The 23,555-nt window shown below is 42.0% G+C and overlaps 2 protein-coding genes across 2 annotated transcripts in view; both read left to right on the forward strand.

Moving 5' to 3' along the window:
• Window positions 1–209: 209 nt before the first annotated feature.
• EXD1 (exonuclease 3'-5' domain containing 1) lies at window positions 210–15,480 on the forward strand. Its single transcript, XM_027642471.1, is given in 9 exon segments — window positions 210–1,232; window positions 2,488–2,555; window positions 3,976–4,021; window positions 4,024–4,058; window positions 5,146–5,250; window positions 5,374–5,437; window positions 9,089–9,248; window positions 12,749–12,903; window positions 12,906–15,480. Coding segments are annotated over 9 exon segments (861 nt in total). The 5' UTR covers window positions 210–1,078; the 3' UTR covers window positions 12,980–15,480.
• A 7,519-nt stretch (window positions 15,481–22,999) lies between these two features.
• INO80 (INO80 complex subunit) overlaps window positions 23,000–23,555 on the forward strand; it is a 68,473-nt gene continuing 67,917 nt past the window's right edge. Inside the window, exon 1 of the mRNA XM_027642271.1 lies at window positions 23,000–23,259. The gene's annotated coding sequence lies outside the window, so the exon portion shown is untranslated. The remainder of the gene's footprint in view (window positions 23,260–23,555) is intronic.

Consider the following 23,555-nt stretch of genomic DNA (forward strand, 5'->3'; position numbering starts at 1 on the left):
TTTGTTTTGCAAATCACAGAACCGGTCAGGTTGCCAGCGGCCACAGCGGGTTGTCTGGTCCAACCGCTCTGCCCAAGCAGGGTCATCCCAGAGCGCGTGGCACAGGATCGTGTCCGGACGGTTCTTGAATATCTCCAGTGAGGGAGATTCCACAACTTCTCGTCGTGCTTGCTGCTGTCTTGTCTTCTTTCTCCCTGTTAAGTAACCCTAAGTTAACACATATTTGAATAGTGGCAGCTCGGTAGCAGATTCGTGTGTTAATCTTTAAAATATACAATTTTAGGTACAAGACTCTGCAGCTACATTTAAAGGCTGGTCACAAAGTGGTTTTATGTTTTATTATATTGACATAGCGATGGACATTATTTGAGCTCTGTAATCATAATTGAATATTTTTATATCAGCATAAGGAAATTTATACTAAGAAGTCATATTTCCCAAGTATTCTTGATGTCAGGCTGCCCTATTGTAGAAATTAAGCACTCTCATATGTGACGTCTTTCAGTCAGGCGAATGCTTGCATACTTTTTTTTTTTTGGTCCTGAAATGCTACCATTTTTTATGATTTTATAACCTGTGTTTGATTACAGTAAATTTTCAGTGGAGGCAACTATTTTACATATTGGTGAACTTGCATAATTGCCCTCCAATTACAGTAACTTAATTAATAATTACAGTAATGGATCAAATACGATTGAATCAATATAAATACTTACAGATATTTAAACTGTATGGTTCTTGGGCTCAGGTCAGGTACTTCATTCTTTGTACTTTGAACTCTAGTTTACCTTAAGATTGTTGCTGACCTTTGCAGTGAACACCGCTTCAGGTTCTGCTTTCACCCTTTATTTTCAGAATAAATGTGAAATTTTATCTGAAATAAAGGCACTTTTGTGCAAAATAAGCTTTTTTTGGTGCAGCTTCAGGATCTTCTTAAAGAGCCATGCACATAGCACTAAGAGGTTGCTTCATATGCAGCAGTTCATTTTCTGAACACAGGTGGGGGTGTTGGATGAAGTATTTTCCTTTGCACATTTTATCAGCATGGAAGTCTTAATAATGTTATGACGTCTGTGTTATGTATGGTTGCCTTGCTCCTTCAGGTGCACTTCAGCTATTGAAGAGAACAAACAAGCAGACACAGGCAGCAGATTGTGGCCCATGGAGTTCTCCTTGTATCTCCTTAGAGAGCCATCTCAGAGCCTCAGACAGCTCAAAATACTGCCTCTCAGGTAATGTGGATATTACTCAAGCAATGTAGTTAGTCTTTGTCAGATAATGTCTTTCCCAGATGCTGTTATCTCTTGGTTTGCCTGTATCAGAACAGGATGTATACTGAAAAAACAATGGTCACAGAAAGGTAGGTACAGAGCTCCTTATCTGCAGACATCAGAAGGAAACTCACCTGCTTACTAGAACGTTTATCCTGTAGCTCTTGTCCACTGTAAAAGTGGCTGAGCAGCACAGCTTATCTTCTGGAGAAATCAAAGTGCTTCAGCCAGTGAGAATTTCTCTCTGGTGACTGTTTTAATCTTATACTTGTTCCTGAAATGTATGTGGCATGACAGATAACACAAAGCTCAATAAGACTATTGCTCTTTGGATCTGTGCTGGCTGTCAAGTGCTTGCATTAATTTGGACATGGGGTTCCTGCTGTAACATATACAGGTGTGTACATATACAGGTGCAGATCCAAAATCAGCTTGTTTTGTTCTCATAGAACTGTGACAAGAGTACAAGACCTGTATAGGCTAAAGAAAGGTTAGTTGCATTTAACTGGGTAGAGGGGGAGAAAATAGAATCATAGAATGTTTTGGGTTGGAAGAGACATCAAAGGCCATCTAGTTCCAGGGACGCCTTCCACTAGACCATGTTGCTCAGAGCCCTGTCCAGCCTGATTTTGAACACTTCCAGGGATAGGGCATCTGCAAGTACTTTTATGTAAAATACACACAGCACTTTGGTAGTTTTACAATAATCTGCTGTTTGTACATTCTCCACAACTGAGATGCTAAGTTACTCAGCTATTTCACTGTCCATTCACTTTTATATTTAGCAATTCAAATACCAAAATCACAGAAGTAACAAAAAATGAGCAAGGGTTGATGTGATCTGTTTTGTCTTTGCAACAGTCTTTCTCGTTCTCTAGACAAGGCTGGAAATTAGGGTGCTTTTTTTTTTAAATGGATGTAATTTTTTTAACTGACACATTTTTTTTCATTTGGGTATCATGATGACAAAAGGTAATGCTGCAACTCACTTTTAAACAGCCAGTTTTTTGTTAAAAAACAGAATTGGGGTCATGCTCTAGACTGTACGCATTTGAATCAAACAGTTCAAGAATCCGGGTGTGTTTAGGAAGAAAAGAGGGAAGAATGACTAGCCCAACCAGAGAAGTAGAGTGATTCTACATCTAAAATACATACCTGGTGCAAAGTGCATTCAAGTTAGAGGAAGTGTCTAATGATTTTCTTCCCTTCATTTTACAGAAGAAGGAAGAAAAGAATGCGGAGTTCACAGTTGTTGATTGTTTCCAGCAGAAATTTGGCCCTGCAGTAAGTACTAGTGAAAGCTCCTTATGCCATGTATATGACTTCTAGGCCAGTTCTGTTCTAATTGTCAGTACCCTTTGTCAGACTGTGGTGAGATTTGAGTAATAGGTAAATGGCTTCTTTAAGTCATGTAGAAATGCTATCTTTGGTGCGAGATTGCGGTGGATGTGTACAAATCTGCATCAGTGTGTGTTGGCTGCTGGTTTCAGACCCTATATCACCAGTAACTGAGGTGAAGAGTCAGTATTACTATTTAGTGAACACTTATTTTGTTTAGGAAAGGAGCAACATGAGAACTTGTTGTTATTTGGACAGGAAATTGTGTTGGTTTTGCAGGTGTTTGGAACTCCAGAGATGACTGGAGATGACTGGACCTTTTTCTCTTAAATCATGTACAATAAAAAAGCAGACTTGGTAGAATCATAGAATACCCTGAATTGAAAGGGACCCACAAGAATCATTGAATCCGGCTCCTGGCCCAGCACAGGACAACCCTGAGAATCACATCAGGTGTCCAAACGCTTCTTGAACTCTGTCAAGTTTGGTGCTGTGACCAGTTCCCTGGAGAGCCTGTTCCAATGCACAACTACCCTCTGGGTGAAGAACCTTTTCCTAATATCCCACCTAAACCTCCCCTTACACAGATTCATGACATTCCCTCAGGTCCTATCACTGATCCCCAGAAACAAGAGATCAGAAAGGCTTTGTTTAAGAACTTGGAATCAATGATAGATTTATTATTAAATTTAATAGTATTTTTTAGATCCTAAATTAGACCAGCAATAATACTATAGGGTCCTCTGTGCCATTTTGTCTTGCAGTAACATTGGTTGGGATTTGGGCTCTTATTTTGGTAAACCTATTGTAACTACAGAGGAAGCTCTTTCCCACAGGAAGGCGTGTCCCTGCTTACAGTGGAATCTAACTGTTGCTTTAAAAAGAAGCTGTTTTTTTATTTCCATTTATGCCTTCTACTCATGTTACATGCACTACAGGTTGCTTAATTGTCTGAAATTTTTTTGTGTCTGTGAGAGTAACAGGTTTTTTCTTTTATACTTTGGAAAATGTGTTTTCCTTTTTTTCTAAACGGAACACCTGCTTTATGTGATAGGAATGTATCCTAAGGAAATTCTCTCTACTTAGGGGAATTTCTTAGGAGAACTTCAGGGGAGTCTGTGTTCTTTAGTTATCTATATCCCTCCTAGACCTAACACTGATGCTTTTAGTTGTGGAATTTCCAGCTGTCTGTCTGTAACTGAAACGATGCTGAGTCTTTTTCTCGTGGATTACTATCCATCTGAGATTCATTGTGGTTTTGATCTTTTCAAATATGGATCATGACCAGAAAAATCACAGTTTACTATTTGTCCCTCTGCCTATCATTCTCTGGTGGTATTTATTTTATCCCTGTTTTCTTCATTAGGTGCTGCCCCTAAAACAGCAATGTGTTGTCAGAATAGCAGAAGAAGGTCCATGTGTAATCATGGAAAACTCTCATGGCCTGAAGTAAGAGACAGATACTTGCCAAAATGTGTTACTAAACAGGGGCGTAATTGAGAAACAGTTGAGGATTGCCTTGTGTTTAAGACTTACATAACTGTTCTGGTAATGGATATGATATCCTTTAAGAGAGATTAAGTGTTTCATAAAAGACCTGTTACGGAAAGAATTATATAAGGTAATAGAATAATGAGTAAACTTGTGTGTAATATATACATTTGTTTATAGCAATGCAACAAATTTGGTTTGCATCCTTGTATACAGGTAGAGCTATTGCAGTAGTACAGCTGTTGCCTATTAAAAAACTGCAAGACCTCATCACAATGCCAATATACTTGAAGGTGCAAAATCCATCTAAAGATGATACTGTGTCTTAGTCATCTGTGATGTTATGACTGTCTGAAGAGGAAGAGCCAGAAAGGAGAATAGCTTTATGTTATAGCTCAAAATCATCTTAGCTTATTTTTAAATAGGTTTAAAAGTGAGTGTGTTTAGCCAAAGCAAAAAATTGTGTGGGAGTTTATACTTCAGATTTAACCCTTTTATGCAGAAGTGTCCACAAAATGTTTGCTTTGGTATGGCTAAATTGCTTTCAGCTTTTGTTAAAAAGCTTTATGCTTCTGTTAAACCATTATGAATTTGAACATATGCAAAACTTAAATTTTATAACCCATTTGAAAGGCTAGGATGGAAGATGATGTCCTCTATTTCTTTGGTAGTGGTCTTTGACAATGAAACAAATGTCACGGGCACAAGAATTTTGTTGGAAGTAATTCTGTAAAAATGTCATCATAATAGGTGTAGGAATTTGTTTTAAGTAGTGTGGTCTTGATATGTCTCAAAATGCATTATTTAACCATGTACAGTAGACAACTGTGTTGTTCTTTTCAATTATTGGGAAAGTCTCTGAGCACCTCTGGAAAAAACAAGACTTGTTTATGAATTACCACTAAATAAACTAAACCCACTCTTCACCACATAAGCCTGTACACAGGAGTTTATGGCTTATGGGTAACAGTGCAGTTTCTCCTACTTGCAAATCCTCTGTTCTTCTGTCCCTCACTCATTTTCTCTGCAACTGAATTTGTTCTAGACAGTAACAAAGAGGCATGTTTTTCTATTTGATACCTTTCTTCTGGGACCCCAGGCTTTCAAAAATGGATTAAAAATGGTGCTTGAAGATAAAAACATCTTGAAGGTAAGGGTACATGGTGTGTAAGAACATTTGTAGTGGCAGAGGTCATATACATATATAATAATCTAGCTGCACCAAAAAAGTTGCAGTTGGATACAGGTTTCCTTGATAGCTCTATTGCTTCAGATCATATATGACTGCTGGTGTGTCTCAGACTGTCTCTTTCACCAGTACAGTGTCCTTCAGTGTCTTGGATACACAAGTACCCTTCAAATATTCTGGTTTGGAACAAAAGCTTCAACAAGAGAAACCTCAGGGCATTTTCTCAAAGAAGGTTTAACATTACTACAATGTGACAGTTGTTGAACCATGTAAATGTTTGGTTTTGTTCTAACTGGAAAGAAACAGCAGGCAAGGCTGATAGTGTTATTTAGAACCTTGTGGAGACCCATTTTAAAAGGTAGGTAAGATCTAATACTAGCAGCAAGTTTAACGTGGTAAGATGTTTTAGCTGGTCTTGTTCAAACTTGGACCAACCTGAGGCTACAGTGACTTCACAGGGGCTGGGTCAGATTGGGCTTTATATTCTTTCTTATTCTTTCTGCGCCTTTCACAAGTGTAGAAACAGATTCAGACTACAGGTGTCCAGTGCTGGGAATCATCTGCAGGTAAAAGCAGTGGTGAAAGTGAGAGAACAGGCCAGGTTATCACAAAAATCTCTTTCTGCTGGTGCTGGCCCTAGTAGTTGTGGTAATTAATTTGTGACTAATGGGAGGATCAGATCCTTCTGAGAAAGAATAAAGTAACATAATGGCTATGATCTTTCATAATGGGCACGGATATGTTATACATGGTTATGTATGACTTGTCCTTGCATGTATACTGACTTTTCATTTCATAGATATGACTGCCTATAGTAACTCCTCAAAGCTCTAATCTGGCCTATTTAGTAAGCTTTATAAGGCTGATTAAATATCAGCCCGTGTAAAGTCTTGACTGTATGAAAAAGGTAGGGCTGAAAATTCCCACCAGTGCTCCCAGCTGTACTGTCTAGAACATGTAACTCATACAGTGGAAATAATTAACCAGAACTATCCACCCTAGGGTCCAAGGTACACAGAATTGCACTCATTGTTTTGTTGCCTTGGTATGAGCTGCCTTGCTTTTCTTGCACTGATAGATCTCTAGGCTTAGAGGTGCAATTACTCTGATTTGTTGGCCTGAATCCTTTTAATATAGGTAAGCTACTGATGTGGTCTGATTTTGGCCACCCTGTAGTGTACATGATATTGTGGAATTAAGCTATCTCATCTTCTACTCTGTACTTCTGGAACAAATAGCTGGGAGATACTTCTGAGCAAATTCTCACAGATGCTTTTTTGAAGCACTTCTTAGAGACAGCTTCCCAGTATTGTTAAAATGGGAACAGGCTGTGTGCACAAGTGAGATTCTGCTTAAAAAAGGCATCAGTGGAGTTTAGAACTCTGGTTTACATGGGATCCTGCCTACATAATTTGAAAAATGTTATCCCTGGGTTTGGCCAGTTGTTTATTCCTTACCATAAGTAAACTAATGTAATTAACACACGATATAGAGAATGGCAGTGTTCTGAGGTTCACTGTCTTTCCCACTGATGTTCTTATAGTACTTAAACCTGTTGAAGTAACTTTTAATGATAAAGTTTGTGGAAGTTTGATACTATTTCACATTTGACTTCCTTAGGGGCAGGGGATGTGTCCCTGTCGGGCTATAGCAGCCTAAAAAGCTGCATAGTGAGCAGGCAACTGGCTGCTATCAGTGCTAATAGACCTAATATTGCCTTCTGTGGCACTTCTATGCTGCATCAGGAGGCTGGAGCATCCTCACACTCTAAAATCCTTGCCTGTTGTGTAAAATGTTGCAAATCTGTTTACTACCAAAAGAAATACCACAGTTTTTTCTAGAGGTGTGTGCTGAAAAAAATAAAGAAAATTTGACAGCTTGAGACTTCTCATAAGATAGAAGTCCATGCAAGGTTTAACCATAAAATGTAGAAGTGAAGAAGTCACTGTTGCTGTCTGATTCCACAGATCGATGAATATGCACTACTTTTTAGCATGCTGTGGGTTTTCTGCCCTTAAATCCATTAGTATGCATTAGACTTTGGACAAGGGATTTCACAGTGAAAGCTAAAACATTGCTTTCATTGAGGGAAAGTTTATTCTATAACGTTTTTCATTCAGATTAGAGTTTTTATTAATACTGATCACAAAGATGCTTTCATTTCTGTTTAAATATTTAATTATTTTCTCTTCTTATTTGGAAAGCATAGATTTTTTTTTTTTTACTAGAAACTCTCTAACTATCTAGGAGGTATTTCTACAGATTTGAACATCATCTTTGTTGTGATTTTGAGTAAAAGTAACTGACTGCTTGAGAAGGTCTATCCTGAGGTTCCTCTTCATCTGCATTTGGCCACTGAGAATGAAAAGCTAGAGAAGGTTTTAGTGGTCAGAAGTAGAATACAAAGGACAGTTCAGTAACAAGTGATGGAAACTTCCACTTTACCTAGTGATTTATGCTTATAATCTAGTGAAGGTCAGCTCTACCTGGATCTTCTCAAATTTTTTTTTTCTTTTCAATGAATTCATCGTTTTGAATTGTTGCAGTTCCTTTCTCCACATATGTTTCCTGCCATTTTTCAGCTGGTGGTTATAGTCTTCTTCCTTAGAAAATCAGTAAATGGACTGGCTTAGCACTTTCTTTTAGTAGGCTTAGCAAACACATGGCTTTTCTCCTAAAGAAGGCAGCAGTTATCTATTTGACTGGTGCCTCAGGGGCAGCTTTAGCATTATTAAGTCATATCACGTTCTTTGCTATTGGACAGGAATAGATTTTTTTTTCCACCAAAGACGTTACAGATAAGTTAGGAATGGAGGGGGAGGGAGGTTAGTCTTGGAATTTACCCTCACTATAAGAGGCCAGTAGAGGCCAATTACAATTCTGTGCTCGCTACTGCAGGGGCTGAGCTGGTGCTGCCAAGCACTGTGTGGACAGGTCTAGGTAGCACACGGGCAGCATGTGCCAGAAAGCTCAAACAGTGGCTCTTGCAGTAAAACCAGGCTGACCTGTAAACTCAGGTGGCGTTAGTGGGATTGTAGATGTCTGCACAGGATGTTGGCTTAAGGTTTCTCAGGAGATAGTAGTAAGGAGAAAAGGGAGAAGTCAGTGGGGATTTCAGGGGACCTGAATGGGAATCTGGGCTTTTGAGTAGTGGAGGAAGTCAGAAGGGTAGGTTGTTCTAATGACAGATAGCTCAGTCTCAGGTTTTGACTGTGGATGCACATTTTTTATTTTTTCCTCTCCATTCCCCTGGTGAGTGGATTCTCTTCCAAGCATTCCTTTTCCATTGGGCTGTCAGGGCTGTTCCTGCTTTTACTGCAAACAGGTAAAAAGGATAAAACCAGGATTAGAAACAAGCAAACACCATGACATGCAGTTGCTGCTGGAAGCTGTTGCCTGCTCTCCTTCTGGCTCTCTGTGCTGTCAAATATGAGTCTTACTGGCAAAATCAGGTTTTAGGCAAAAGGTTTATGACAACTTACATATTCTTTCATCATGTTTTCTTTATATTGCACAACTATTGTAGGGTTTGGATAAAAGGCAAAACCATAAGTATCCTGGGAAAGCATCAGTGTATGTTTACTCTCTCCTGTTACTGAGAGTACTGAGCTAGAAGGAGCTGTAGGCCCTCTTATGTAACTTAACAGCTTTAAGGAGTCAGATTACTATCTCTGCAACTGTATGCAGTCAAAATGTTGAATTGTTTGTTTTGTAGCATACTTTACTTCTAATATGCATCTCCACTGTCAAACCTCCACATTCTTTGCCTTGGATTAATGGATGTTGGTCATGGCATATTGATCCTTTCCATCACAGGCTGCTGATGCTCTGCAGTTTTCAATGACTACAGGTGCTTTTCTTCCACACTGTGTCTGCACATTACAGGAGTGTTTGATGCAGCCCTTGAAGACACCTTCCAAATGGAATGCCATCCTGAAGTGCAGGCAGCCATTGACTTCAATGAGTGATCAGTAAAGCACCTTCTGAAGACTCAGTTGTGAGCTGTGCTTTGCCCATTTTGAGATGCTTCTGTCAATTTGCTTTTTTTAAGAGCATGGCACTAAAAAGTGGTTGAATTGCTGCAGATAAGGACATTTTGTAACAATGATTTGGGAGACAGGTGTAAGCTTTAGTTGGCATCAGGGCTGGTATTTCCTAATAGCTCATTTGAAATTGAGATTTTGAAGAACCACAGAGCTTGTACAATAGAGGATATATACAACTTGGGTAAAAAAATGTTCTGGATATCACAGAATATTTGACTAATTCTGAAACCTAGTTTCAACAGAGCAAGTTGGTTACAATGAATCCAAGTCAGGCAGGGAAAAAGAGAACTTTTCTTGCCAGCACTATTAGAATGAAAAAATACTAGTGTAGTTCAGCAGCATTTGCCAAATCATTATTCTCTATTGTCCTTATTTTTGTTAATCTTTCAGATGGGGACAAGAGCTCCTAAGATTTGGGGAACGTAATCCTGATAAATAGACTATTTCATATGAAAGGGACCTACACTGAGCATCCAGTCCAACTGCCTGATCAGTTCAGGGCTGACAAGTTAAAGCCTGGTATTAAGGTCATTGCCCAAATGCCTCTTAAGCACTGGCACCTTAGGGCATTGACCACCTCTTTAGGAAGCCTGTTTCAATGTTTGACCACCCTCTCAGTAAAGAAATGCTTCCTAATGTCCAGGCTAAACCTTCCCTGGTACAGCTTTGAACCATATCCATGTATCCTGTCACTGGATAGCAGGGAGAAGAACTCAGTACCTCCCTCTCCCTGACTGGCTGGTGATGCCGTGTTTGATGCATCCCAAGGTGCCAGGGCACACTGCCAGCTCACACTGAGCCTGCTGCCAACCAGGTCCCTGTTTGCAGAGCTGCTCTCCAGCCACTCTCCCAATTTATACTTGTGTCCAATGTTATGCCATCCTAGATACATAATCTGGCATTTCAACTTGTAAAATTTCATCCCATTAATTGTAGTCCAATGCTCCAATCTGTGTAGATTCCTCTACAAGGCCTCTTGTCCCTCAAGAGTCAACAGCACCTCACAGTTTGGTACCATCAGCAAACTTGCTAATGGTGCATTTAACTCCTGTATCTAGATTGGCAATAAATATACTGAACAGAACTAGCTCTGAAATTGAATCTGAAAGGAATACCACTGGTATTCCTCAACTGGTGCATGTTGACAGCCAGATGTATCCTCTATTCATTAGAACCCTTTGAGCTCTGTCTGTCAGCCAGTTTTTCACCCAGAGCACCGTGAATCTGCTTATCTCACAGTTGGGCAAGTTGTCCAGAAGGATGCTCAGAGGGACAGTATCAAAAGCTTTACTAAAATCCAGAACCAGTGTGACCAGCAAGACCAGGGCAGTGATTGTCCCCCTGTACTCATACTGGTGAGGCTGCATCTCCAGTACTGTGTCCAGTTTTGGGGCCCCCACAAGAAGGACATTGAGGTGCTAGAGCGTGTCTAGAGAAGGGCAACAGAGCTGGTGAAGGGACAGCTGAGGAAGCTGGGGTTGTTTAGCCTGGAGAAAAGGAGGCACATTCCCTACAACTACCTGAAAGGAGATTGTAACCGGGGGGGGGGGGGGTCAGCTTCTCTTCTCTAGTAACAAGCAACAGGACAAGAGGAAATAGCCTCTAGTTGTGCCAGGGGAGTTTTAGATTGGATATTATAAAAGTTTCATCACTGAAAGGGTGGTCAGGCATTATAATAAGCTGCCCAGGGAAGCGGTGGTGTCACCACCCCTAAAAGTATTTAAAAGATGTGTGGATGTGGCACTTAGGGACACAGTTTAGTGTTGGACTTGGCAGTGCTGGGTTAACAGTTGGACTCAATGATCTTTGAGGGTTTTTTTCTAACTGAAATGATTCTCTGATTCTATCCTTTTGCTGGGATTTTTAATTGCATGACCTTATTTTTTTGGGGGGCCAGAGTGGTTGGGGTGGGGGTGGGGTCAGAAGACTTCCAAAGAAGCTATTAAATAAGGGAACTAGATGCTTAAGGAGACCTCAGTAGAGAGGTAGAATTTATTTACTGAAGAGGAACAATCTCTTTCCTACAAGAGTACTTTTTCTCCCTTCATACTAGTCTTGTTAACTTCCACAGTAAATAGGAGTGTTTTTGCACTGCCTGTTCCTGGACTTAAAATCTTTCTCAAAAGTCTGGATTAAATGCTATTTAATATTGCTATAAAAGCTACTCAGTGAAACCTGTAATTTGAACACAGCATTATCTTTATGTAAGTTTTAGAATTCAATATTGTCTCTCAAAATTTCTATTTTGAGAATTCTGTATGGCAAATCTAAGCCAAATGACATGCCTTCCTTAGTTTATTATCCTATTGCTCTGAAGACTAAAAGTGGAAAATGACTGTGTAATATTCGTGTAATAAGTATACCAGTGTAAAGCATTCTGTACTGACAGTTTTGCTCAAGGGATCATAGTTATGATGTTTAACTGTTCTTCTAGTTTCAGTTGTGATTGCTGAAGATGTTACTATCATAGGAGGTTTTTTTTTCCCTTTAGGTCTTTTAGCTCAGTTCTTAAGAATCCAACCTAGTTTCAGAGACAGATAGGAGAGAACTAGCATTAAATGCTGGAATAGGTGTATGTTGATTTTTGGTTTGTGTTTTTGTTGGTTGGTTGGTTGGGTTTTTTTAAGGAAGCAATCTCTCTTTCCAAACTTCTGCTTCTCTAACCACCACAGGTTTGTACACAGATGGCCCCAGAAGCTGAAAGCATACAGTAGCACTGAAAGTAAAGATCAGCATCAGGAAGTATGTTGTAAACTGCAGAAGAATGTGATGATAAGCTTTGTTAAAATTTTTTCTACTTTAATAACTGTCCTGGTTTTGGCTGGGAGAGAGTACATTTTCTTCTTAGGAACTGGTACAGTGCTGTGGTTTTTGGATTTGGTATGAGAACACACCGATGTTTTGGCAGTTGCTGAGTAGTGCTTATCCTAAGCCAAGGACTTTTCTATTTTCCATGCTCTGCCAGTGAGGAGGTGCACAAAAAGCTGTGAGGGAGCATGGCCAGGACAGGTGATCCAAACTGGCCAAATCAATATTCCATACCATAGAATGTCATGCCCAGAATTTAAACTGGAGGAGTTACCTGGAAGGGGGCCGATTGCTGCTTGGGGATGGGATATTGTGCATCACTTGTTTTATTGGGTTTTATTCCTCTCTTAGCCTCTCCTTACCATTACTATTATCATTATCATATATTATTATTGATGTTGTTATTGCTGCTGTTATTATTATTATATTTTGTTTCAATTATTAAACTATTTTTATCTCAACTTAAAAGGTTTACCTTTTCTTTCCAATTCTCCTCCCTGCTGTGAGGGGGGTTGAGAGGAGTGAGCACATGGCTGCGTGGTATATTATTGGTGGCTGGAATTAAACCATAACAATAACTGTTTTCATTTACATTGGGATATACAGGAGAATCCTGACGTATGGTTCTTGAGGCTCTTCCCAGCTTCTCTGCTTAATGCACTTGTTCTGAACGCTATGTGCCTCCTGCTGGTCCACTCATCTCTAATGGATAACTTGATGTCTGACCTATCAGCTGTAGCACATGGTTATTTTAATGCTTATTGGACTGTCCTGGAGATCACCTTGTGAGCACAAAGGTAGGTATGTCTCTGCTTGTTTCTCTGGTAGTGATTTGATCTAAGGCTCTAATGGATAAACGCTGGAGGACTGAGCTACAGCAGCTTCCTTTTCGCAGTGGTACACCCTCCTGTGCACTACATACCTTGTTTCCTGTGTGCAGCAGCAGAAGGGATGGTATCTGTATCTACCTAGCTCCCTTTCATATTAGTTCATTAGCAGGATCCACCTCAAGTTAGCCTAGTGGATGGTGAGTTGCAGCTGTTAAAGCATGGGCACGGTCACCTGCGCCTTCTGTTCACTCTCCTCAGAGCCTGAGAACAGCTGGGCTCAACAGGGGCAATGTACACGTGAGGAAATGAAGAGTAACAGGCAGGTGTGATGTGTTGGTACCTGGAGCTGAAGGGGTTGCTTTGTTTTGGTAAAACATGTTTAGTCCCCACATTTTGTTCTATTTTTCTCCTAATCTGTCATCTTTACTGCTGAGCTGTTTTGCACACACTGGGTGTTTCTGAGTAACGTTTGTTAACCAAAGATTTTTATTTCTGTAAAAGCATCACTGAGTTATTTGGTCTTCCTAATTTATTTTCACATATATTATTTAAAAGTAGCATTTTTCATCTTTCGTTACACAGAACCATTAGTAGTGCATGCCCAGATACCTTGGAGGAGCTGGATGGTGGACACTTCTGTAATTTTGAAATTTATTAATTTTCAATGTGGAAAGTGCAGGAAATGAGATTTTTGGGGAAGGAGCTTGACTTCTTGCACTATTGGAAAGAACATGTCCATGCAAAGCAAACAAGCAGTGGTATTGGTGTGGTCTTTCTCTGTCTTCTCAATGAAATAATCTTATGTGGGCTTGCAGTAACTATGTAAGACATTGTTGGTATTAGATTTGGGTGCAAAGTGCATGGTCAAACATCCTCATTCACCACAAAGAGACTGAACTAACATGATTAAATCCTTTTAGTGCCTCATTTTTGCAGTTGTAAATGTCTTGAAATATTTATTAGGGAAAGAGAATGAAGTTCTATCTTCATGAAAGAAATAGGGGTTTTTTCCCCCCTGGTTTAACAAAGCACTGAAGCACAGACTTGGATCCTTTGGGAATTACTTAAGAGCTCAGAGCAGTAAATCCCATTACTGAGGATTTAGAGATTAGATAACACAAGAGATCATAGTTGCTTCACAGATATAAGAGAAGAGGTCATATCTGAAAACCTTTTCTTTTTAGAGGAAAGCTGCCAAAAAAAGAAGATTGTTCATAGTTCATGAAAAAGAAATGAGCTGGACATGTTAATTTCCAATGTGCAATGCATGCAAAAGTAGCCATGACACAAGGGAAAAGAAGAGTCTGTTAAAGTGAAAAGTACAAATTTTGGTTTGCATTGGGCTATTTGTTTTCAGAATTTTTAAAGTGGTATTCAGGTTGTTGAAGACAATACCTTTGTAAATCCATTTATTCCATAAGATTAGCCAAGGAATTAATTTGAACCTGAGTATTTCAAATGCCATTTTGAAGATCTATTTAATATAACATCTGGCAATCATACTTTCTGCATTTTAAAGCTGTTGCCTTGTGAAGCAACTGCTTTAGAATTCTAGTATAGGGAGTAAAAGTAGCAATTTTCATCATCATTTCACTGTTAATAATTTTCCATTGTTTCTATATCTTGTGAGAAGATCACACAAATAAAAGTTTCTTCTGCTTTATTTAAATCTGCTTGCAATACATATATAAATGCAAAATATGGAGTGTGGTATAGTTAAATCTTGTCTATTACTTCTGTTTCTTCACTCAGTAAGTAAAAAGTTAAGGGAATCCTTTGCAAGTTGATGAGTTCAGCTAAATCCATTTTAAGACAAGAAAGAAAAAAACACAAACCTTTAGTTTCTGCAACTTCTGGTTTTCCAGCTAAGTCTGTATTATTTCCTTAAATCAAAAAGCCTTTATCCAGATCTGATTTCAGAATGAAGTAATAGTCACAATACTTACCCCCCTCCCCCCCATTTATTGTAGTGCTTTTTTATGGTTGTTTAGAAGTTTGTGCACCACTAAAATCTATGTTATGCCTTCTGTACACTTTGTGGAGCAACAGTTGAAAGGTACCTGGAAAATGCTTTCAGTGGGCTATTTTACTTTTTACAATGACCAGTTACAATTTACACTTGTGCTCCACCTTGGACCCCTGGTAAACAGCAGTCTGGTGCAATGAGCTTGACTTCACCTTGGAGCCAGTGTCAAACAACAGCAGCACTGGACTCCCTGTGCTTGATGACTCTGTTCTCCAGACGGGATCTGTTGTAGTTCCAATGCTACTGCAGCAGAAGTAATGGATCTCCTTGGATTCTGATACCTCTGCCAGGGAAAAATCTTGGAAATCTGAAGTATGTTATCTACTATGCTCTCTCCATGCTGGAGAACTGGAAGAGAGATGTCTGTTGCTGAAGCAGTACTGCAGCAAAGCCAAAGACAATAAATGCTCCAGGGCCATAAAGGTACCTTGCACTACTTCAGCTACTAAATTGGAAGGGGGATGTCACTCTTGAGTGAAAAGGAACCGTCTGTGATGCATCTGTCAGAGACTGAAATGGTTAATGATTTATGCATTCTAGGAGACTTTTGCAGGCTTTTGACTTGCATGATACCTCTGATGAGCAGTCGGGCCCCTCCCTCCCTCCAGTGCTGAAGGTGTGAAGCCCTGAAAAGGCAAGAAGCCGAGCTCGAGCTCGCAGGCTTTTGACTGTTGATACATCTGATGAGCAATCAGGCCCCTCCCTCCCTAAAGGCGGGAACCGGGCGAGACACAAAAAAAACTCAACACAGACCCAGGAGTTGTTGGAGGCTCGAGGCATGGCCCGTGATATAATAACTCATAACTTCTTAGAGAATGGGGGCTTCCCCCCTTCACCCCCAGCAGATCAAGGCCACCACTTCAACTGACAGACATGGAAGCATCGCTGGACCCCGTGGGCGGTGACTATATACATCTGTCCACTCTCAGCTTTTCTTTCCCTTACTCTCCCTTGCTCTTATCCTGCCTTTCTCTCCCCTATGCATTTTCTTTCCCTCCCCAAAGGTTATCTCTGTGTCACATTGTTGTATGACAGCACCCAAACTGCTAGCATGCCTGTTAATACAGAATTGTTAAAATAAATCTCGTCAATATATGTTTTCAAACACCGATTATTTAGTGTCGTTTCGCTTTAATCCACCCCAAAGGAATTATTGATAAAACCTGGGTTACCCCCTCCGCCCCCTTTTTCCTGGGGCGGGACGTAACAGCATCAAGCTCTTATTTGAAAGTTGTGGGAATGAAAGTCACTAGGCAAGAGAGTCTCCAAGTTACCATGGCTTCTTTGATTTATAGGCACTTGGAGAAGATGACCAGATCAGGAAAATAACTTCCACTACTCCAGGTAAGGAAGCCTCTCCTGGGCCCTTCTCTGTTCTTTTCTAGTTTCTGGACTGTGCTATCTGAGCAGAATCACCAGGTCTTCAGCCTTTTGAAAAAGGTAAAGTTAGTTATGCAGATATGTCTTCTATTGTGCCTCTGGGCTACAGAGATGTTTGAGTATGTCCTACCTGACTGGAGCAATGAACAGAGCTGTGCTTCCCTGGCCTGCTCTTGTTTCCTCTAGTCTTACCGAGTGACATCATGTCACACAGAAGAATGCTTTTTTTTTTTACTTCTCCCATTCCTCCAAACTTATGACACTCCCATGTAAACTATACTTACAAAACAAGTACACATACAGTTTCAATGAGACTTCATTAAAAATCAAATACTGAAGCTGGATGGATTACAGAGCCACAGTTCTTCTCATCTCTAGCTGTCACATGTTGAATCTCAGCTCCTGGATCAGGGTTTACAACACTGAACTTCAGCTTTGACTAGCATGGAAACATCCACCTTATCTTTCCCAGCTCACTGCCATATCCAGTTCATAATGCCAACAGATTTTGTGTGTAATAACAGCATCAGGATATACTTGATAAAAAGATGCTTTAGCTTTCCAGTCTGAGGTGCCTGTGAATCGAATAATGCTGAGTAATAACCAATAATGTTGAATAATGACTACTGAGGCAGTTACCTACTCTCTCATTCTCTTGTCTAATCAGGGTATTCGACCTCTGGAAGCAGATCAGGACAAGACTCTCTTTTTTCTCCTCTTGGAAACAGCAGCAAGCAAAAGTGAATATGCATAATCATGGAGTAAAAGCCAATCCTGTTCACTTGCCCTTATGGATCACTGCATCCACTGAGAGCTGGAGAAAGACAATGTGAATAAGGCTGATGAATGTAATTGTCACCACCCTTTCTTGGGCTCTGTATGCCCAGTTGCTGCAGTCGGTTTTCCACGTGCATATCTTGTTCCTCCCTGATAAGTTTCTGTATCCTCTAACAGGCCCCCATTAGTGGCAAAATATCAGAATCACCTTCTGGCTAAATGCACAGCTCCTACTAGGGCCAGATCATCCTTGTGGCCTTCAACATATTCAGGAGTGCTTGATTTCAGACTTAGGCATAATTGCATGTGTCTAATTTATTAACATTAGTAAAGTACTGCCAGTGGTCCACAGCAGCCACAAATAACAATGCAACACTCTTTTTGATGTAGGAGAGAATGAAGAAGAAAATAGAGAAAACAAAATAACAAGGAAATAAAAAGAAAGGCATCTCATTCATCATGATAATTTTGGAAATGTATGTTGACACTTTCTATGGTTTCTTGTGTCATCACCTGCAAGTGGTAGTTGGGTCTTCTGAATGAATAGTGGACATACCCTCAAAAGCAACTGACATTTTACCCACAAACCAGATGCAAAGCAGTAACCTCTGATCATCAGCACTTTGTTATCAAAACCCTCAGCTTCCCTCTTCAGGGTCTTTCAGAAACTGATAATCCTCCTTGCTGCTGAGGGGAGGAACCCAACACAAACTTCTCACCCTGAATGTCCCTGCAGTTTCCTGCATTTTTGGCATAATGTCTGCCAGCAGTAGTTCTTGTGGATGCAGACACCCAGTAAAATGGGTGTCTGTGCCTCTGCAACTCTGTCACTAGAAAAGAGCTAGTAAAGGAGCTACATGTGCTACAGTTCTAACTCTCCTTGTAGATTCATATCGTGTTGTTAAGTACTTCGAAATGCAGGCATGTTCTCATGTTTAGGACTTAAATTCAAAGAACCAAACCCATCAGTGTAGAGAAGCAAAGGTTCTAGAAGTGCAGAGCCATCTCATTTAAGTGGTGATAATTCACAGTCAGGGCTCTAGTACCACAGAGCACACCCCTGCAGAGTTGATTTCCCCAATGCACTTAAGGTAAAGCTGCGGTAGACAAATGCAGTGCAGTAGATTATACCAGATAACACATTCATGACATGTGACATGCATAAACTCTGTTGTTTAAATATAATTGCTCCTGAACCAGAGGTTTTCTTAATTGGCAGATGAGTTGGGACTACACACAATGCATATTAATCTTTATGAACATACAGCCTGAATTTTCTGCAACTTGGCTTTAAATGGCTTGGGGCATGGATTACCCCACACTGTAGGGTACAGCAGCAGTTAGGAAGATGGATGTGCATTATTCTGGTTAAACTGAACTGACAGTGGGCTGTTTTCAAGAAGTGCTGCCTCTGCTTTTTTCTGTAATCCTGTCTAAATTATTTATCCTTCCTCTGGATCTGTGCAAATTTTTAGACACAGGTTTGTAAGGTATGGCTTCCCTTTGCAAACACTGTGGTAATTCTTTTCCAGCGCATCACATCTGTATATCCACTCATCTGTTATTAGTGTTTCTACCAATGTGCTTATACAGACATCTGACTTACCGGCATGTTGTTTCCTCTATCTTCCTTGAGACCTTTAAACATTTACCAAGTTCCATCCCTGGGTATCAAGGCAGGTTTTAAGCAAGATACTATAGTTACTAGTTCATCTTCCGCTGTTCAGGAATTTTAGGTGAAATCCACCATGATATTTGTCTTTCAAGTATCAGTATTAAACATTTATGGACAATCTGATTTTGGGTACATAATGAATAGGTTTGGAATGGGAATCTCCATTTTCATGCTGAATGACGACAAAAAAGTGTTTTTTACAGGGCTGCTTTTGCATTCTGATCATCAGTTGGTTGACATTTTGTGCTCTTCTCATGTTTACAGATATCTTTTCATTTAATTGTTATATTTTTAAAAATATTATCAAACATAGTCTGTCCTGCCTTTTCTGTAACTTCATTCTTACTATTTTCTTTACATGGATGTGGCATTGCTTTCCTGATGGGATGCTTACTTCATAGCCTGTTCCTCTAACCTGTAGTCCTGCCAGTTTCCTTTCACTGTTTCTGTGCCCTTTTGCTGTGTTAGGTAATGTTTACTCTGTGCTGCTTATATGTTGTCTTGAAGTTGTCTCCATATTACCTGCTAGGACTGAATTTGCCTGGCTGCATCTTACTACTTTTTATCAAGCTTCCTTATTTATGTAATTCCCCTTTCTACAGCAGAACACAACTGTGGATTTTCTTATTGTTTCTACAAACCATGAACATGGCAGTCCTTGTTAAGGAACAGCTCCTTGGATAGTATTTTGAACAGTGCACTGCTCAGGGCCAAATCAAGGAGTGTATGTCTCTTCACATACTTCCTAAGCTGTTTCATCAATTTGTTAACTATGTTGGCTTTTGTCCACATAAGTGTTGGTTTTTTTACCAATAGAATAGAATATCATGGTTTTAAATAAAAAGCTGGGACAACTGTCTTTGCAGTGGTTCCTACAAGCAAACATGAACTGCTTATGCTTCTTTTGGGATTCACAACTTCATAGTGCAAAATGCTTCTCAGAAGAAATCTAAAAACCCATATGTGAAGTATTACTTAAAACCTTGAAGATCTTCATAATAAAGAAGTAAACAATAAATGGAAGCCTAGTGTTTTTTCCTTTGGGTTGCCTTTCAAAGAAAGTGTGGGGAACATGCAACTTTTTTTCCTTTAAGGTCTCCTGTTTGTGTAAACAGGTAGTTGATAAATTCCACAGATCTAATGAGATGATTGTTGTGTTCCATTGGCTAATTACAGGGGGAATGCTTCCCTGGTTCTAACAAAAGTATAGTATGTATTAGTTTGGGGTTTTTTCTGTTTCTTTTCCTTTTTCCTTATTAGCCCACTTTTACAGAGCTGCCAGAGAAGCTGTGTCAGCTGTCAGACATCCAGAAGCTGCAAAGGGAGAAAGCAGTAAAAGACTACAGGATGAATAAGGATGGTCTTTTGGTGAGAACAGCCATGGAATCTAGTAGAGAGAAGTTTCCATGTGTATCCATAGACAGGGGTGTATGAACAGGGGGGCAGAAGCACCTAAATTGATTTAAAAGGTGTATAGCAGTCCCTTCCCAAGCAAAATAAGGTATTAAGGCAAAACTGCTATTTACCACGCAACAAAATTAATGTAGGCCATGTCCAAATCTTGTAACACTTTTATTGGTGTATTGGTGAACACTGGTGAACAACATGGAATAGGGAAGAATGGAAGAAGTCACCGTGCCAACCAGACTGCAGTCCAAGAACAACCTGGTCATCAAGCTGTAAATGTGGGAATAGTAATGATGCCAGGTTGGAAAGGACATGATGTCTGCATGTGAGTACATGTCAATACCCATTTGAGCTGGTTTTCTTTGGATGTAAATTGGTGTGACCGTGCTTATGGTATCTGTCTGCATTTCTTTTCAATATTATTTGGGGAAAGGTGTGGGGTTTTTTTCTTCTCTCCATAGAGCACTAGACCGGCAGTATTTAAATAGGTCTCTTCTTTGAAATTATGGATAGGACTTGCTCACTTCTGAGAGTAACAGAAAAATTACCAAGGTTTGCTCTTTTTTTTATTTATCTGAAGCAAGATTCTTTCAAGCAGTGATGGGATATCACAGGTCAATGAGATACCATGTGGAGCATTCCGGCTTTTCTGTGCCAAAAGAGCAATTATGTTTTATTTCCACAACCAAAATCATCTGAGTCCACCCAGTCCTATTAAAAGAGAGAGAAAAAATGGGAACACATCAGATAATGGAAGGAGGGAGGGAAGAATGGCTGGAAGGTAAAAGCATCAAGTCTGGGATGTAGAAGAGTGGTCTGGAGTGTCTCTGTACCGGATACAAACTAATTGCTGAGGCCACCCTTCTCAGTAAGACACTGAGCTGCACTCTCAGCCTCTTCCAGGAAGTAAATCCCTGGCTGGAATTGTATTATCATGGAATAAGGATTTCCAGGGAGGACTCAACAGTCTAATTGCATCTGTGCCACTATACTGATTTAAGTAGCAAATTCCTGGATAAACATGGTTGCAGCTTTTCCTTTGGTTCTCTTTTGGGACCAGCATAAAGAGAAGTAGTAAGATTGGAATGGAGTAATCACTCATTGATGCACAAGACTGAAAATTATAATCTTCTTAAAGGAGAAAAAAAAAGGGGTTTTTTTGATGGTCCACAAGCCCTTGTCATGCTGCTCTGTCTAAGCTTGGTAAAAGTAACCAAACCATGCACACTTCCCCAACACTGCCAGTTCCCGGCTGCAGTTAGGGATACAGGTACCACCACTAGTTCAGGACAACTCTAGTGTACTGGGGCAGTAGTGATGGTCTTATTTTTATTGCCTAGTAACTGTGTGTTAAGGTTTAAGCCCAGCTGGCAACTAAGCACCACAGAGGCACTGCCTCAACCTCCCTCCCCCAGTGGAATGAGGAGGAGAACTGAAAGTAAAACTTCTAGGTTCAGATAACAACAGTTTAATAATTGAGACGGAAGTAAAATATAGTAAGAACGATAACAGAAAGAAAAACAAGTGACACACAATACAATTGCTCACCACTTACTGAGGGATGCCAGACTGCCCTTCCCAAACCCAGACTGGCCCCCTTTCCAGGTAACTCTCCTCAGTTTATATACTAGGCATGACATTTTATGGTAAGAAATATCCCTTTGGCCAGTTGGGGTCAGTTGTCCTGGCCATGCTTCCTCACACAGTTTCTCTTTTGTGCACCTCCTCACTGGGCCAAAAATCCCAAACCAACAAAACTGTCCTTGACTTGGCATAAATGCAACTTAGCAAACCTCAAAACATCAGTGTGATAACAACATTATTTTAATTCTGAATCCAAAACTCAGCACTGCATCAGCTACTGGGAAGAAATTAACTCCCTCCCAGCCAAAACCAGGACGCGATGGTGCCTACAGAGAGATGGAGTGACACAGCTTAGTCATGAATGCAATTTTTATCTCCATGCACTAAGTGGTCTGGATTAATCACGCTTTTAAGGATTTGCGGTAAATATACTATTTAGTGGTTTGGGGAAGCAGCGGTGCCGAACAGCCGACGGCCACAGCGTGTTTTCACTGCAAAGCCTCTTCGCAATTAACCTTCGGGCCTATTTCATCCTGGGCTCCTCTGATGCAACTCTTCGTGCATGACAAAGCGAAGGCGGTGGAACGCACGTAGCCCCACGTGTTATAACCGTGACGGTGCCCCGGTTCCAGCGCCGTCAGCCCCGCACCGCTCCCGTCGGCTACGAGGGCCGGGCCGGCACAGGCCGCCTGCTGTGTGGTTGGAAGGGGCAGCCTCGGGGGACACGCATCGCATGATCCCGCTCCCTGCCCGACCCGGGACTGGCCCCGGGGTCCGAGCAGCGCCGCACCCGCCCCGCGGCGCCTCAAGGGCGACGGCGCGTCACTTCCGGGACGCACCCGCCTCCTCGCGCCAGCATCGCGAGACCCCGCCCCGCCTCGCGCGAGACTCGCTGGCTCACCCGCCGCCTCGGCCGAGTCCCTTCGGCAATTTCCGTCACCTCCAGACCCTACCAATCGGCCGCGGGAGCGCATCGATGAGCGCGCGCCCCCCCGCGGGGTCCGTGCGGGCCCGAGCCCCGCGGTGCGGGCCCGGGTCCGTACGGCGGCCGCGGCGACGGGGGCGGGGCAGCGGAGCCAGGGTGCGGGGCCAGGGCGCCGGGGAGGCATACGGGGTTCGATTGATCAGGCCTGGGCATGGCGCCTCTCCTCCCCCCCGCCATGGCTCCCCGTGTCCCTGCTCCTCTCCTCTCAGTGAGCGAAAGTGGCCGCCGCCGCCGTCCCAGCGCCCGCAGCCGCCGCCTCCTCCTCAGCACCAGCGCGGGCGCCATCTTGGCGAGGCAGGAGCCGGGAGCGCTCCGCGGCAGGAGACAGGCAACGCCAGCCCCGGCAACGCGGGGCGAGAGGCCGGGTGGAGCAAGCGGGGGAGCGAGCCCGGGAGACACCCCCAGCCCCCTGCCACCGCCGCCGCCGCCCCGCCGCCGGGCCCGCTACTCAGGTGAGCCACCGCGGCGACCGCGCAAGGACACGCGGAGCCGGGGCTACTGCGGACGACGATGGAAGCTCCAGGCGGGCAGGCCCCGGCTTCACCCCCCGCGCCGACCGGCGGCCGCAGCAGCCGGGCCTCTTCTTAAAGGGACAGGCCCCTTCCCCGCCCTGCCCGCCGGATGCGCCCCGCGGTACCGACGGGTGCGGAGCCGCTGCCCCCCCCCCCCCCCTTCCTCCCGGCCCGGAGCGGCCACCGGGCCCCGCCAGACGCGGGGAGTTGGGCGGGGAGAGGTGCGGGGGGGTGCG

The sequence above is a fragment of the Corapipo altera genome, unplaced genomic scaffold (genome assembly GCF_003945725.1).
Source record: "Corapipo altera isolate COAL_440 unplaced genomic scaffold, ASM394572v1 23b, whole genome shotgun sequence".
Classification (NCBI taxonomy): Eukaryota; Metazoa; Chordata; class Aves; order Passeriformes; family Pipridae; genus Corapipo; species Corapipo altera.